At 46.2% G+C, this 17,418-nt stretch overlaps 1 protein-coding gene across 1 annotated transcript; it reads right to left on the reverse strand.

The window, feature by feature from the left end:
- Positions 1-12,742: 12,742 nt before the first annotated feature.
- Positions 12,743-13,669, reverse strand: LOC149452626 (olfactory receptor 11L1-like). The gene has a single exon (XM_089689301.1). The coding sequence runs from the start codon at positions 13,667-13,669 to the stop codon at positions 12,743-12,745; it is 927 nt and encodes a 308-aa protein (XP_089545427.1).
- Positions 13,670-17,418: the final 3,749 nt, after the last annotated feature.

The following is a 17,418-nucleotide window of genomic DNA, read 5'->3' on the forward strand; positions in this document are numbered from 1 at the left end:
AGTGTCCAGAAAAGCACTGATTAAAGCTTGTACAAATAATTTTAATTCTCCCCTATGAGGCTACATGACCCCTGACCCTCTTTCTGGACAGAGCTGATTGGCCCTGTGCTGATTACATCCACGCTTCCAAAAAAGAAAACAAAACTTCCTAGCAATACACACCAAACTGAGCATGTGCAGCTTGCCTCCAGGCTTCTGCTTTACCAGGAGATATATTGGGGGCAGTAGAAGAAGGGAAGGATGAGAGAAGAGAGGATCAAACATATCTTTTCCCTTCAGCAGTTAGAGCAGTCTTGTGACTTCTATCAGTGTCCAGCAGAGCACTGGTTAAAACTTATATGAAGAGTTTTAATTCTCCACTATGAGGCTACATGACCCCTGACCCTCTTTCTGGACAGAGCTGATTGGCCCTGTGCAGATTACATGCACGCTTCCAATAAAGAAAAAAAAACTTCCTAGCAATACACACCAAACTGAGCATGTGCAACTTGCCTCTAAGCTTCTGCTTTACCAGGAGATATATTGGGGGCAATAGAAGAAGGGAAGGATGAGAGAAGACAGGATCAAACATCCTTTTTACTCGAATTGGAGGATTAAGGCCTTAGCTTCCACAGTGAGTATAACAAGCATGCTTTACTGCATCTACAGACTGATTGTACTGTTGTGGGTGTAGTAACACCTCAAGTACTGTACAATTCATACACAGAGTGAGGAGGAGGTGGAGGTGTTAATGTACATACAGTGGGAAGATGGAGATAAAAGATGAGGTAAAAAGATTACCCTCCAAAGTGAGGGAAATCCTTGGTTGTCACCAGGATCACCAGGACCAGTGTCCCTATTGGAAGTCCTCCCCTCTATTCCCACTATGGTGACAACTAGAGATGAGCGAAGAAATGAAAAATTCGATTCGACTGATTCGGCGAATTCGCGGACAATATTCGATTCGAGTCGAATAAATTCGCTGTGAATTTAACTTAAAAAAGGGTGTTTCTAGGCTTCAGAGAGCCTTTATATTAGTGCAGAACACTGTACCTTTAATTTAAATGCCCTTGGAGTCTGCTGGGGAAGAGAAATAATACTGTCACTCAGTATGACATGCAGATGAGTGCCGTCGATCTTAGAATCACCGCACACTTCACTCATTTGGCCAGTCACGGGGCCAAAACCAGTGTTTGGAGCCACAGTGTGGCGGTGGAGGCAGCAGCAATGGGAGGCCATACAGCAACCTATGACAAAATGGAAACCAGCAGGAGTGTGAGGAGACCTCAAAGTGGCACATGGCAGAGTGGGAGCAATGGGAGGCGGTACAAGGACCCATGTCACACTGTGGACCCAGCAGCAGCGTGACGAGGCGGTACGGGGGCCCATTGCAGATTTGGGGCCTGGCAGCACCTATGGGAGGACTGTAATCTGCCAGCAACCTATGACAAAATGGAAACCAGCAGGAGTGTGAGGAGACCTGAAAGTGGCACATGGCAGAGTGGGAGCAATGGGAGGCGGTACAGGGACCCATGTCACACTGTGGACCCAGCAGCAGCATGACCAGGCGGTACGGGGGCCCATGGCAGATTACAGGCCTGGCAGCAGCAATGGGAGGCCCGTAATCTGCCAGCACCCTATGACAAAAAATGGAACACACCAGCAGTGTGTGAGGAGACCTGAAAGTGGCACATGGCAGAGTGTGGCGATGGAGACAGCAGCAATGGGAGGCCGTACAGGGACCCATGAGAGACTGTGGACCTGGAAGCAGCATGAGGAGGCGGTATAGGGGCCCATGGCAGATTAGGGGCCTGGCAGCAGCTATAGGAGGCCCGTAATCTGCCAGCACCCTATGACAAAAAATTGAACACACCAGCAGTGTGTGAGGAGACCTGAAAGTGGCACATGGCAGAGTGTGGCGATGGAGACAGCAGCAATGGGAGGCCGTACAGGGACCCATGAGAGACTCTGGACCTGGCAGCAGCATGAGGAGGCGGTATAGGGGCCCATGGCAGATTAGGGGCCTGGCAGCAGCTATAGGAGGCCCGTAATCTGCCAGCACCCTATGACAAAAAATTGAACACACCAACAGTGTGTGAGGAGACCTGAAAGTGGCACATGGCATGAGAGACTCTGGACCTGGCAGCAGCATGAGGAGGCGGTATATAGGGGCCCATGGCAGATTAGGGGCCTGGCAGCAGCTATGGGAGGCCCGTAATCTGCCAGCACCCTATGTCAAAAAATTGAAAACACAAGCAGTGTGAAGAGACCTGAATGTGGCACATGGCAGAGTGTGGCGATGGAGACAGCAGCAATGGGAGGCCGTACAGGGACCCATGACACACTCTGGACTTGGCAGCAGCATGAGGAGGCGGTATAGGGGCCCATGGCAGATTAGGGGCCTGGCAGCAGCTATGGGAGGCCCGTAATCTGCCAGCACCCTATGTCAAAAAATTGAACACACCAGCAGTGTGAGGAGACCTGAAAGTGGCACATGGCAGAGTGTGGCGATGGAGACAGCAGCAATGGGAGGCCGTACAGGGACCCATGAGAGACTGTGGACCTGGCAGCAGCATGAGGAGGCGGTATATAGGGGCCTATGGCAGATTAGGGGCCTGGCAGCAGCTATAGGAGGCCCGTAATCTGCCAGCACCCTATGTCAAAAAATTTAAAACACAAGCAGTGTGAAGAGACCTGAATGTGGCACATGGCAGAGTGTGGCGATGGAGACAGCAGCAATGGGAGGCCGTACAGGGACCCATGACAGACTCTGGACCTGGCAGCAGCATGAGGAGGCGGTATATAGGGGCCCATGGCAGATTAGGGGCCTGGCAGCATCTATGGGAGGCCCGTAATCTGCCAGCACCCTATGTCAAAAAATTCAACACACCAGCAGTGTGTGAGGAGACCTGAAAGTGGCACATGGCAGAGTGTGGCGATGGAGACAGCAGCAATGGGAGGCCGTACAGGGACCCATGAGAGACTCTGGACTTGGCAGCAGCATGAGGAGGCGGTATATAGGGGCCCATGGCAGATTAGGGGCCTGGCAGCATCTATGGGAGGCCCGTAATCTGCCAGCACCATATGACAAAAAATGTAACACACCAGCAGTGTGAGGAGACCTGAAAGTGGCACATGGCAGAGTGTGGCGATGGAGACAGCAGCAATGGGAGGCCGTACAGGGACCCATGAGAGACTGTGGACCTGGCAGCAGCATGAGGAGGCGGTATAGGGGCCCATGGCAGATTAGGGGCCTGGCAGCAGCTATGGGAGGCCCGTAATCTGCCAGCACCCTATGTCAAAAAATTGAACACACCAGCAGTGTGAGGAGACCTGAAAGTGGCACATGGCAGAGTGTGGCGATGGAGACAGCAGCAATGGGAGGCCGTACAGGGACCCATGAGAGACTGTGGACCTGGCAGCAGCATGAGGAGGCGGTATATAGGGGCCTATGGCAGATTAGGGGCCTGGCAGCAGCTATAGGAGGCCCGTAATCTGCCAGCACCCTATGTCAAAAAATTCTACACACCAGCAGTGTGAGGAGACCTGAAAGTGGCACATGGCAGAGTGTGGCGATGGAGACAGCAGCAATGGGAGGCCGTACAGGGACCCATGAGAGACTCTGGACCTGGCAGCAGCATGAGGAGGCGGTATATAGGGGCCCATGGCAGATTAGGGGCCTGGCAGCAGCTATGGGAGGCCCGTAATCTGCCAGCACCCTATGTCAAAAAATTGAAAACACAAGCAGTGTGAAGAGACCTGAATGTGGCACATGGCAGAGTGTGGCGATGGAGACAGCAGCAATGGGAGGCCGTACAGGGACCCATGACACACTCTGGACTTGGCAGCAGCATGAGGAGGCGGTATAGGGGCCCATGGCAGATTAGGGGCCTGGCAGCAGCTATGTGAGGCCCGTAATCTGCCAGCACCCTATGACAAAAAATGTAACACACCAGCAGTGTGAGGAGACCTGAAAGTGGCACATGGCAGAGTGTGGCGATGGAGACAGCAGCAATGGGAGGCCGTACAGGGACCCATGAGAGACTGTGGACCTGGCAGCAGCATGAGGAGGCGGTATAGGGGCCCATGGCAGATTAGGGGCCTGGCAGCAGCTATGGGAGGCCCGTAATCTGCCAGCACCCTATGTCAAAAAATTGAACACACCAGCAGTGTGAGGAGACCTGAAAGTGGCACATGGCAGAGTGTGGCGATGGAGACAGCAGCAATGGGAGGCCGTACAGGGACCCATGACAGACTCTGGACCTGGCAGCAGCATGAGGAGGCGGTATATAGGGGCCCATGGCAGATTAGGGGCCTGGCAGCATCTATGGGAGGCCCGTAATCTGCCAGCACCCTATGTCAAAAAATTCAACACACCAGCAGTGTGTGAGGAGACCTGAAAGTGGCACATGGCAGAGTGTGGCGATGGAGACAGCAGCAATGGGAGGCCGTACAGGGACCCATGAGAGACTCTGGACTTGGCAGCAGCATGAGGAGGCGGTATATAGGGGCCCATGGCAGATTAGGGGCCTGGCAGCATCTATGGGAGGCCCGTAATCTGCCAGCACCCTATGACAAAAAATGTAACACACCAGCAGTGTGAGGAGACCTGAAAGTGGCACATGGCAGAGTGTGGCGATGGAGACAGCAGCAATTGGAGGCCGTACAGGGACCCATGAGAGACTGTGGACCTGGCAGCAGCATGAGGAGGCGGTATAGGGGCCCATGGCAGATTAGGGGCCTGGCAGCAGCTATGGGAGGCCCGTAATCTGCCAGCACCCTATGTCAAAAAATTGAACACACCAGCAGTGTGAGGAGACCTGAAAGTGGCACATGGCAGAGTGTGGCGATGGAGACAGCAGCAATGGGAGGCCGTACAGGGACCCATGAGAGACTCTGGACCTGGCAGCAGCATGAGGAGGCGGTATATAGGGGCCTATGGCAGATTAGGGGCCTGGCAGCAGCTATAGGAGGCCCGTAATCTGCCAGCACCCTATGTCAAAAAATTCTACACACCAGCAGTGTGAGGAGACCTGAAAGTGGCACATGGCAGAGTGTGGCGATGGAGACAGCAGCAATGGGAGGCCGTACAGGGACCCATGAGAGACTCTGGACCTGGCAGCAGCATGAGGAGGCGGTATATAGGGGCCCATGGCAGATTAGGGGCCTGGCAGCAGCTATGGGAGGCCCGTAATCTGCCAGCACCCTATGTCAAAAAATTGAAAACACCAGCAGTGTGAAGAGACCTGAATGTGGCACATGGCAGAGTGTGGTGATGGAGACAGCAGCAATGGGAGGCCGTACAGGGACCCATGACACACTCTGGACTTGGCAGCAGCATGAGGAGGCGGTATAGGGGCCCATGGCAGATTAGGGGCCTGGCAGCAGCTATGGGAGGCCCGTAATCTGCCAGCACCCTATGTCAAAAAATTGAACACACCAGCAGTGTGAGGAGACCTGAAAGTGGCACATGGCAGAGTGTGGCGATGGAGACAGCAGCAATGGGAGGCCGTACAGGGACCCATGAGAGACTCTGGACCTGGCAGCAGCATGAGGAGGCGGTATATAGGGGCCCATGGCAGATTAGGGGCCTGGCAGCAGCTATGGGAGGCCCGTAATCTGGCAGCACCCTATGTCAAAAAATTCAACACACCAGCAGTGTGTGAGGAGACCTGAAAGTGGCACATGGCAGAGTGTGGCGATGGAGACAACCCACCGACTGTTTTGCTCGCTGCCAAGCTGCCACCCTCTTCTCCTGATGATGCGGAAGCAATAGCCTGATGACGACGAAGCTGCCAAGTGCGATCAGCCTCATCATCATCAATTAGGGTCTCCGCCTCACTACTAGCCCCCTCGGCTGCGTGTGGGTCAGGAGACAGACCTGTCTCTAGACCGGCTACCGAGCCACTCTCCTCGCCACTACTTCTTCGCCTGGCTGCTGAAGAGGCGGATGTCTCCCCCCGTTCCTGACCGCCCTCTGTTAGCTCTTCCTCACTGTACTGGATGACACCGGGAGCACTAGCCTCTGGCTGCGAATAGTGCTGCCTCGACCCCTTCCTCTGCTGCCACGTCTGCTCGCTCCTAAAACATTGCCTCCTCTGCCACTCCTCTGCATGTTGTCTGACATACTCTTTAATTAAACGATTCTGTGTCCCTGAGTAACAATTCTGTGTCCCTGAGTAACGTTTCTGTGGCCCTAAGTAACATTTCTGTGGCCCTCAGTAACAATTCTGTCTGTCCCTGAGTAACAATTCTGTGTCTGTCCCTGAGTAACAATTCTGTGTCCCTCAGTAACAATTCTGTGTCCCTCAGTAAAAATTCTGTGTCCCTCAGTAACAATTCTGTGTCCCTCAGTAACAATTCTGTGTCTGTGCGAGTAACAATTCTGTGGCCCTAAGTAACAGTTCTGTGGCCCTCAGTAACAGTTCTGTGTCCCTGAGTAACAATTCTGTGTCTGTGCGAGTAACAATTCTGTGGCCCTAAGTAACAGTTCTGTGGCCCTCAGTAACAATTCTGTGTCCCTGATTAACGTTTCTGTGGCCCCAAGTAACGGTTCTGTGGCCCTCAGTAACAATTCTGTGTCCCTGATTAACGTTTCTGTGGCCCCAAGTAACGGTTCTGTGGCCCTCAGTAACAATTCTGTGTCCCTGATTAACGTTTATGTGGCCCTAAGTAACGGTTCTGTGGCCCTCAGTAACAATTCTGTGTCCCTGAGTAACAATTCTGTGTCTGTGCGAGTAACAATTCTGTGGCCCTAAGTAACAGTTCTGTGGCCCTCAGTAACAATTCTGTGACTGTGCGAGTAACAATTCTGTGTCTGTGCGAGTAACAATTCTGTGGCCCTAAGTAACGGTTCTGTGGCCCTCAGTAACAATTCTGTGTCCCTGTGTAACAATTCTGTGTCTGTGCGAGTAACAATTCTGTGGCCCTAAGTAACAGTTCTGTGGCCCTCAGTAACAATTCTGTGTCTGTGCGAGTAACAATTCTGTGTCTGTGCGAGTAACAATTCTGTGGCCCTAAGTAACAGTTCTGTGGCCCTCAGTAACAGTTCTGTGTCCCTGAGTAACAATTCTGTGTCTGTGCGAGTAACAATTCTGTGGCCCTAAGTAACAGTTCTGTGGCCCTCAGTAACAATTCTGTGTCTGTGCGAGTAACAATTCTGTGTCTGTGCGAGTAACAATTCTGTGGCCCTAAGTAACAGTTCTGTGGCCCTCAGTAACAGTTCTGTGTCCCTGAGTAACAATTCTGTGTCTGTGCGAGTAACAATTCTGTGGCCCTAAGTAACAGTTCTGTGGCCCTCAGTAACAATTCTGTGTCCCTGATTAACGTTTATGTGGCCCTAAGTAACGGTTCTGTGGCCCTCAGTAACAATTCTGTGTCCCTGAGTAACAATTCTGTGTCTGTGCGAGTAACAATTCTGTGGCCCTAAGTAACAGTTCTGTGGCCCTCAGTAACAATTCTGTGTCTGTGCGAGTAACAATTCTGTGTCTGTGCGAGTAACAATTCTGTGGCCCTAAGTAACAGTTCTGTGGCCCTCAGTAACAATTCTGTGTCTGTGCGAGTAACAATTCTGTGTCTGTGCGAGTAACAATTCTGTGGCCCTAAGTAACAGTTCTGTGGCCCTCAGTAACAATTCTGTGTCTGTGCGAGTAACAATTCTGTGTCTGTGCGAGTAACAATTCTGTGGCCCTAAGTAACAGTTCTGTGGCCCTCAGTAACAGTTCTGTGTCCCTGAGTAACAATTCTGTGTCTGTGCGAGTAACAATTCTGTGGCCCTAAGTAACAGTTCTGTGGCCCTCAGTAACAATTCTGTGTCCCTGATTAACGTTTCTGTGGCCCCAAGTAACGGTTCTGTGGCCCTCAGTAACAATTCTGTGTCCCTGATTAACGTTTCTGTGGCCCCAAGTAACGGTTCTGTGGCCCTCAGTAACAATTCTGTGTCCCTGATTAACGTTTCTGTGGCCCCAAGTAACGGTTCTGTGGCCCTCAGTAACAATTCTGTGTCCCTGATTAACGTTTATGTGGCCCTAAGTAACGGTTCTGTGGCCCTCAGTAACAATTCTGTGTCCCTGAGTAACAATTCTGTGTCTGTGCGAGTAACAATTCTGTGGCCCTAAGTAACAGTTCTGTGGTCCTCAGTAACAATTCTGTGTCTGTGCGAGTAACAATTCTGTGTCTGTGCGAGTAACAATTCTGTGGCCCTAAGTAACGGTTCTGTGGCCCTCAGTAACAATTCTGTGTCCCTGTGTAACAATTCTGTGTCTGTGCGAGTAACAATTCTGTGGCCCTAAGTAACAGTTCTGTGGCCCTCAGTAACAATTCTGTGTCTGTGCGAGTAACAATTCTGTATCTGTGCGAGTAACAATTCTGTGGCCCTAAGTAACAGTTCTGTGGCCCTTAGTAACAATTCTGTGTCCCTGAGTAACAATTCTGTGTCTGTGCGAGTAACAATTCTGTGGCCCTAAGTAACAGTTCTGTGTCCCTGTGTAACAATTCTGTGTCTGTGCGAGTAACAATTCTGTGGCCCTAAGTAACAGTTCTGTGGCCCTCAGTAACAATTCTGTGTCTGTGCGAGTAACAATTCTGTGTCTGTGCGAGTAACAATTCTGTGGCCCTAAGTAACAGTTCTGTGGCCCTCAGTAACAATTCTGTGTCCCTGAGTAACAATTCTGTGTCTGTGCGAGTAACAATTCTGTGGCCCTAAGTAACAGTTCTGTGGCCCTCAATAACAATTCTGTGTCTGTGCGAGTAACAATTCTGTGGCCCTAAGTAACAGTTCTGTGGCCCTCAGTAACAATTCTGTGTCTGTGCGAGTAACAATTCTGTGTCTGTGCGAGTAACAATTCTGTGGCCCTAAGTAACAGTTCTGTGGCCCTCAGTAACAATTCTGTGTCTGTGCGAGTAACAATTCTGTGTCTGTGCGAGTAACAATTCTGTGGCCCTAAGTAACGGTTCTGTGGCCCTCAGTAACAATTCTGTGTCCCTGTGTAACAATTCTGTGTCTGTGCGAGTAACAATTCTGTGGCCCTAAGTAACAGTTCTGTGGCCCTCAGTAACAATTCTGTGTCTGTGCGAGTAACAATTCTGTGTCTGTGCGAGTAACAATTCTGTGGCCCTAAGTAACAGTTCTGTGGCCCTCAGTAACAATTCTGTGTCCCTGAGTAACAATTCTGTGTCTGTGCGAGTAACAATTCTGTGGCCCTAAGTAACAGTTCTGTGTCCCTGTGTAACAATTCTGTGTCTGTGCGAGTAACAATTCTGTGGCCCTAAGTAACAGTTCTGTGGCCCTCAGTAACAATTCTGTGTCTGTGCGAGTAACAATTCTGTGTCTGTGCGAGTAACAATTCTGTGGCCCTAAGTAACAGTTCTGTGGCCCTCAGTAACAATTCTGTGTCTGTGCGAGTAACAATTCTGTGTCTGTGCGAGTAACAATTCTGTGGCCCTAAGTAACGGTTCTGTGGCCCTCAGTAACAATTCTGTGTCCCTGTGTAACAATTCTGTGTCTGTGCGAGTAACAATTCTGTGGCCCTAAGTAACAGTTCTGTGGCCCTCAGTAACAATTCTGTGTCTGTGCGAGTAACAATTCTGTGTCTGTGCGAGTAACAATTCTGTGGCCCTAAGTAACAGTTCTGTGGCCCTCAGTAACAATTCTGTGTCCCTGAGTAACAATTCTGTGTCTGTGCGAGTAACAATTCTGTGGCCCTAAGTAACAGTTCTGTGTCCCTGTGTAACAATTCTGTGTCTGTGCGAGTAACAATTCTGTGGCCCTAAGTAACAGTTCTGTGGCCCTCAGTAACAATTCTGTGTCTGTGCGAGTAACAATTCTGTGTCTGTGCGAGTAACAATTCTGTGGCCCTAAGTAACAGTTCTGTGGCCCTCAGTAACAATTCTGTGTCCCTGAGTAACAATTCTGTGTCTGTGCGAGTAACAATTCTGTGGCCCTAAGTAACAGTTTTGTGGCCCTCAGTAACAATTCTGTGTCTGTGCGAGTAACAATTCTGTGGCCCTAAGTAACAGTTCTGTGGCCCTCAGTAACAATTCTGTGTCTGTGCGAGTAACAATTCTGTGTCTGTGCGAGTAACAATTCTGTGGCCCTAAGTAACAGTTCTGTGGCCCTCAGTAACAATTCTGTGTCTGTCCCTGAGTAACAATTCTGTGGCCCTAACTAAAGTTTCTGTGGCCCTAAGTAACAATTCTCTGGCACTCAGTAACAATTCTGTCTGTCCCTGAGTAACAATTCTGTGGCCCTAATAACGTTTCTGTGGCCCTAAGTAACAATTCTCTGGCACTCAGTAACAATTCTGTCTGTCCCTGAGTATGAATTCTGTGGCCCTAACTAGCGTTTCTTTGTCCCTAAGTAACGATTCTGTGGCCCTCATTAACAATTCTGTGTCCCTGAGTAATGGTTCTCTGTCCCTAAGTATCGTTTCTCTGTCCCCAAGTATCGTTTCTGTGGCCCTAACTCTGTCCCTGTCCCTAATACAGAGCGGTCTGCCTCTGTTCAATGACTGCAGGCAAATGAAGAATTCCAAAATGGCCGCTATTTATAGCTCGACCATTACACAGTGCTGGCTGGCTGGCTGCTGATTGGCTGATGCGATCACATGTCGTTGAGGAATGCATTATGGGTCAGCGCGCTTTGTCTGCGCGCCTTCCCAGACATCCCCGCTCCGTCGCCGCACATGTCCGCCGCCATTTTCGGAAAAATTTCGATTCGCGCGTCCGAATTAAGCTATTTTTCGGATTCGGCGCGAATCGAAATTTTTCCGATATTCGACTCGAATTCCACTTCGGCTACTTCGATTCGCTCATCTCTAGTGACAACCCAAATTTTGGGATTTTCCTTCATTCTTTTTACCCTCAGTGATAACAGTAAACAGCACAAATAGAGAGGGTGAATCACCCTAATTCAGATACCGACTGAAATAAAAACTTGAACGGTGTTCTAATCCCTCTACACTCAATAAAAAAAAAAAGTTTTGCTTTGCCTTTAGTTATGCTTTGACTTTTGACCAACACTTTTTAGACAGTCACAACAACAGTTTTTCTTTTTAATTGGAAAAATAAATTTACAGTATAAGCACTCCTGGCAGTGTTATATATATATTTTCCAGTCTCTGTTACAGGAAGATAATGGATCTTTTGTTAGAATCTCAAGATAATAAAACAAGGTTACAAGTGGACTCAAAAGTTCAAAAATGTACCTGCAACTTTTTTTTTTTACCAATGAAGCACACCACAGAACATGGTAGTGTATTGCTGCGCATTGCAGTGCTTTAAAAAACAAGCATCGGGGGGGGGGGGGGAGTATACTAAAAATTAATGGCACCATAGTAAACCAGCAAGTGTAGAGTGCATTGGGACAATTCACTAGTGTGAAGCCAACTTTGAGCCAATGACAGACTGCATGATATTTTTCATTTTTTATAGTTCCACATTTACTGAGATAAACTTATCGGCCATCAAAAGGCACTCAATAGCATGATAGAATGGTTTACAAAAATGAGCGTAAATTACACACACCGTTCACTTTATTAGGTACACTTGTGCCAAGAAAATATCCCATGACGCCACCAGCCTGAACTGTTGATGGATGGATCCATGCTTTTATGTTGTTTACACCAAATTCTGACCCAACCATCTGAATGTTGCAGCTGAGATGGAGACTCATCAGACCAGGCAACGTTTTTCCAATCTTCTATTGTCCAATTTTGGTGAGACTGTGCAAATTGTAGCCTTTGTTTCTTGTTCTGACAGGAGTGGCACCCGGTTGTCAGGGCTGGGCTCCTGCTACTTAATGAGCACCTGTTTTCTTTCAGTGCTCAGAAGCTGCTCAGCTGTCAGTTAATTACAAGCCATTCATTGTCTTCACAGTGACTCACCTGGATACCCTTTCCTGCCTCATTAGGCCAGCCTTCAGCCAGTCCTTTCTTGCTATTTTAGCAGCTTAACTCATTTCATACTTGTCCTTGCTTGGTCTATGTTCTTCTTTGTGTTCCTGCCTGTGTTCCTGTGTACAACTCTGTCTGACTAACTTCTCTTCTGGTTCCTGTTCCTGATTTTTTTGACTCCTGACTATGCTGACTTCTGGTTTCCTGACCCTTGCCCGTCTGAGTAACCACACTGGCATCCAAACCCTGGCCTCTGTTTTGACTACATTCCTGATCTATGTTATATTTGCTATTTCATTAAAGGTGTGATTTTAACTGCACTTTCTGTCTCCGCCTGGTTTATGGTTCCTTACACCGGTGTGATCTTCTGCTGCTGTAGCCCATCTGCTTCAAGTTTCAATGTGTTGTGCACTCAGAGATGGTATTCTACATACCTTGGTTGTAATGAGTGGTTATATGTGTTACTGTTGCCTTTCTCTCATCTCGAACCATTCTGTCCATTCTAGTCGACCTCTGACATCAACAAGGCATTTTTGTCCACACAACTGCCTCTCCCTGGATATTTTCTCTTTTTCGGACCATTCTCTGTAAACCCTAGAGATGGTTATACATGAAAATTCCAGTAGATCAGCAGTTTTTGGAATACTCAGACCAGCCCATCTGGCATAAACAACCATGCTACGTTCAAAGTCACTCAAATCCCCTTTCTTCCCCATTCTGAGGCTCGGTTTGAACTTCAGCAAGTCATCTTCACCACATCTGCATTCCTAAATGCATTGAGTTGCTGCCATGTGATTGGCTGATTAGAAAATTATGTTACCAATAAATTGAACAGGTGTAACTTTTAAAGTGGCCGGTGAGTGTATATCTTGCTAAAAATGTTGGTTAAACTGGTGCCTCCACTTCCTAAAAGCTAACTTGAAGCCTTGGTTCCTCAGGCTGTAAATGACTGGGTTAAGCAACGGAGTCATTACAGTATAAAGGAGCGCCAAAACTTTATTGATATTGAAGGAATGTCCTTCAGTTGGTGCAACATATACAGATATCAGTGCACCATAAAATAGACACACAACAGTGAGGTGAGCACTGCAAGTAGAGAAGGCTTTCTTTCTTCTGGTAATGGAAGGGATCCTTACAATGGTATACACAATATAGATGTATGATGCAACTATTGTTATAAATGGACAAATTAATACCACAATACAAAATAAAAATGTCTGAATATGTACTATGGTAGCATCCGAACAGGCAAGCCCTAACAAAGGAGTAAAATCACAAAAGAAGTGGTCAACGATGTTATTTCTACAAAATGTTAAATTGCTTGTCGTAATGGCTTCAGAAAAGGTCATCACAAGACTCAACAGCCATGTCAAAACTACCAATTTATGGCAAAAAACTGGACTCATTATTGTGCTATAATTGAATGGGTTACAGATGGCCAGGTACCTGTCATAAGACATCACTGCCAATAGGAGACACTCAGTGGCCTCTGCATTGGCAAACATCAAAAATTGTGCAATGCAGCTTTGCAAAGAAATTGTGCCGCCATCATTTAGTATAATGTAAAACATATTAGGAACAATATCTGTAGTAAGTAAAATGTCAAATATGGACACTTGGATGATAAAGAAGTACATGGGAGAATGGAGTTTTTTGTTTACCGAAACCAAAGAAATTATAGTAATATTTCCCAACAGAGTCAGACCATAAATGATAAGCAACAATAAGAAGAGAGGAATCTTGAAATGATGAAGCCCTTGAAATCCCAGAAGAACAACAATGGTGATATTATTATTCATTTTCGGTTGATAAAAAACTATAATCATAATAGCAATGCAAAATTTAAATAACTAAAGGTAGGTAGAGGTCTTCTCATCCAACAGCAGTTCCTGGCCTCAAAAGTGCTCCAAACCTTTGTAGAAAGCTTTTCCAGAAGAGTGGAGGGGAGTGAACTCCCTATCAATGTCCATGATTTTGGTATAGGATACCCAACAAGACCAATTAGGTATGATTGTCAGGTGTCCACAAAGAATCAATATAGCTCTACACTAATAATTTACACAGATTTTATATCTACCTATTATCGTCCATCAAAAGACACTCAATTGCATGATAGGATGGTTTACAAAAATGAGCGTAACGTACACACACTGTTCACTTTGTTAGGTCCACCTTGCTAATTCTAAAAAAATATCCCCCACACCATTACACCATCACCACTAGCCTGATCCGTTGATACCAGGCAGGATGGATCCATGCTTTCATGTTGTTTATGCCAAATTCTGACCCTACCATCTGAATTTCGCAGCTGAAAGCGAGACTTATCAGATCGGGCAACATTTTTCCAGTCTTCAATTGTCCAACTTTGGTGAGACTGTGAATTTTAGCCTTTGTTTCCTGTTCTTAGCTGACAGGAATGGCACCTGGTTGTGAGGTCTGGGCTCCTGCTACTATAATTATAATAGTAAAGCAAAATTTAAATAGCTAAAGGTAGGTAGAGGTCTTTTCATCTAACAGCAGTGCCTGGCCTCAAAAGTGCTCCAAACCTTTGTTGAAAGCCTTTCCAGAAGAGTGGAGGGGAGTGAACGCCCTATCAATGTCCATGATTTTGGAATAGGATACCCAACAAGACCATTTAGGTGTGATTGTCAGGTGTCCACAAAGAATTAAAATAGCTCTACACTAATAATTTACATATTTTTTTATCTACCTCTGTGGATAACATTGTAATATTAACAGGAGAAATATTTTTCTGAACTGAAAGTCAAATATGGTCTTTGATCTTTATTCCTCCATAGAATATCCTTCTGGTCTAAAAGTTTTTTCATTTTGTGGCAAATATTCAGGTTTATGCTGTTTAAGTAAATTCTGTATTGAGAAACAAGTTTTCAGTTTTACACTCTGACACCATTTATAAAGGTCTGGAAGCTACGGCATCTTCAAGAAGTCTCACCATGAATGATCCCATCTCTTGGACTCTACAGAGTCTTCTCCTTATTCCCTGTTTTCAATCCTCTCTATAACTCTCTAACCGGTTCTTTTTTCTTCCACTCCTCCCTCTTCTTCCTCTCAGGTAGTGACATACTTACAGAAATGACATGTTGAAGTATTCTGTACTTGATTCAGCTTTAAGGCCCATGTCTTGAGGCTACTTTCATTCTTCTTAGTATGGAAATAAACTTACTAACATATGCAAAAGACAGTAGAGAAATATCTTAGTAGAATCCTGGATTTAACACATGTAATACTACATGTAGAAAGGTTCTGCCAAACATGTGGACTATATCATACATTAGAGTTCTTGCAGTACCTTGTTTTCTTTTGAAGAAGATATGATTTTTCTTTTCTTGAAGATGTTGTTTTGCATAGCATTGAGACTTGTTATGATCTCTGAATGCTGTGATAGATTGCTTTCTTTTTTGCTTCTAAGTTTATTAAAACTTAATAAAAAACCAAACCTTTAAAAAAGTTTTCAATTCACACATACATATGTATTATGTAACGATCAATTTTCAAATTCAAAAAGTTATTTGCTACATAAGTGACATATCTCAAAAACCTAAAAAAAAAATAGAAGGTAAGAGTCAGAACAGGGTTACTTGTACAGTCAGGTCCATAAATATTGGGACATCGACACAATTCTAACATTTTTGGCTCTATACACCACCACAATGGATTTGAAATGAAACAAACAAGATGTGCTTTAACTGCAGACTGTCAGCTTTAATTTCAGGGTATTTACATCCAAATCAGGTGAATGGTGTAGGAATTACAACAGTTTGCATATGTGCCTCCCACTTGTTAAGGGACCAAAAGTAATGGGACAGAATAATAATCATAAATCAAACTTTAACTTTTTAATACTTGGTTGCAAATCCTTTGCAGTCAATTACAGCCTGAAGTCTGGAACGCATAGACATCACCAGACGCTGGGTTTCATCCCTGGTGATGCTCTGCCAGGCCTCTACTGCAACTGTCTTCAGTTCCTGCTTGTTCTTGGGGCATTTTCCCTTCAGTTTTGTCTTCAGCAAGTGAAATGCATGCTCAATTGGATTCAGGTCAGGTGATTGACTTGGCCATTGCACAACATTCCACTTCTTTCCCTTAAAAAACTCTTAGGTTGGTTTTGCAGTATGCTTTGGGTCATTGTCCATCTGCACTGTGAAGCGGCGTTCAATGCGTTCTGAAGCATGTGGCTGAATATGAGCAGATAATATTGCCCGAAACACTTCAGAATTCATCCGGCTGCTTTTGTCAGCAGTCACATCATCAATAAATACAAGAGAACCAGTTCCATTGGCAGCCATACATGCCCACGCCATGACACTACCACCACCATGCTTCACTGATGAGGTGGTATGCTTAGGATCATTAGCAGTTCCTTTCCTTCTCCATACTCTTCTCTTCCCATCACTCTGGTACAAGTTGATCTTGGTCTCATCTGTCCATAGGATGTTGTTCCAGAACTGTGAAGGCTTTTTTACATGTCGTTTGGCAAACTCTAATCTGGCCTTCCTGTTTTTGAGGCTCACCAATGGTTTACATCTTGTGGTGAACCCTCTGTATTCACTCTGGTGAAGTCTTCTCTTGATTGTTGACTTTGACACACATACACCTACCTCCTGGAGAGTGTTCTTGATCTGGCCAACTGTTGTGAAGGGTGTTTTCTTCACCAGGGAAATAATTCTTCGGTCATCCACCACAGTTGTTTTCCGTGGTCTTCCGGGTCATTTGGTGTTGCTGAGCTCACCGGTGCATTCCTTCTTTTTAAGAATGTTCCAGACAGTTTTTTTGGCCACGCCTAATGTTTTTTCTATCTCTCTGATGGGTTTGTTTTGTTTTTTCATCCTAATGATGGCTTGCTTCACTGATAGTGACAGCTCTTTGGATCTCATCTTGAGAGTTGACAGCAACAGATTCCAAATGCAAATAGCACACTTGACATTAACTCTGGAACTTTTATCTGTTCATTGTAAATGGAATAATGAGGGAATAACACACACCTGGCCATAGAACAGCTGAGAAGTCAATTGTCCCATTACTTTTGGTCCCTTAACAAGTGCGAGGCACATATGCAAACTGTTGTAATTCCTACACCGTTCACCTGATTTGGATATACATACCCTGAAATTAAAGCTGACAGTCTGCAGCTAAAGCACATCTTGTTTGTTTCATTTTAAATCCATTGTGGTGGTGTATAGAGCCAAAAATGTTAGAATTGTGTCGATGTCCCAATATTTATGGACCTGACTGTATATAATAATACATGCCATCTGAAAGAAGGCTGCATTTTCCAGTGGCTCATTTATTAAAAAGCCAACACTTTTGGTTGGATGAGTCAAACACCTATTTCCCCAATGGCATGCTGGGGTTTTTTCCACTGCTTTATATATCCTGTAGTGAAAATGGAAGAAATCATATCATGCGGCAGAAGAACAGGCATTTACACAACCAGAAATACGTAAATACTTTCAGTAAGTGGGAAAGCAGTGAAGTGGTGGCTTTCAAGAAATGGACTGAAAGGTAAGTATGTGCAGTCTTCTTTTAC

The sequence above is a fragment of the Staurois parvus genome, unplaced genomic scaffold (genome assembly GCF_062004578.1).
Source record: "Staurois parvus isolate SC_StPar_1 unplaced genomic scaffold, SC_StPar_1.0 ptg000470l, whole genome shotgun sequence".
Taxonomy (NCBI): Eukaryota; Metazoa; Chordata; class Amphibia; order Anura; family Ranidae; genus Staurois; species Staurois parvus.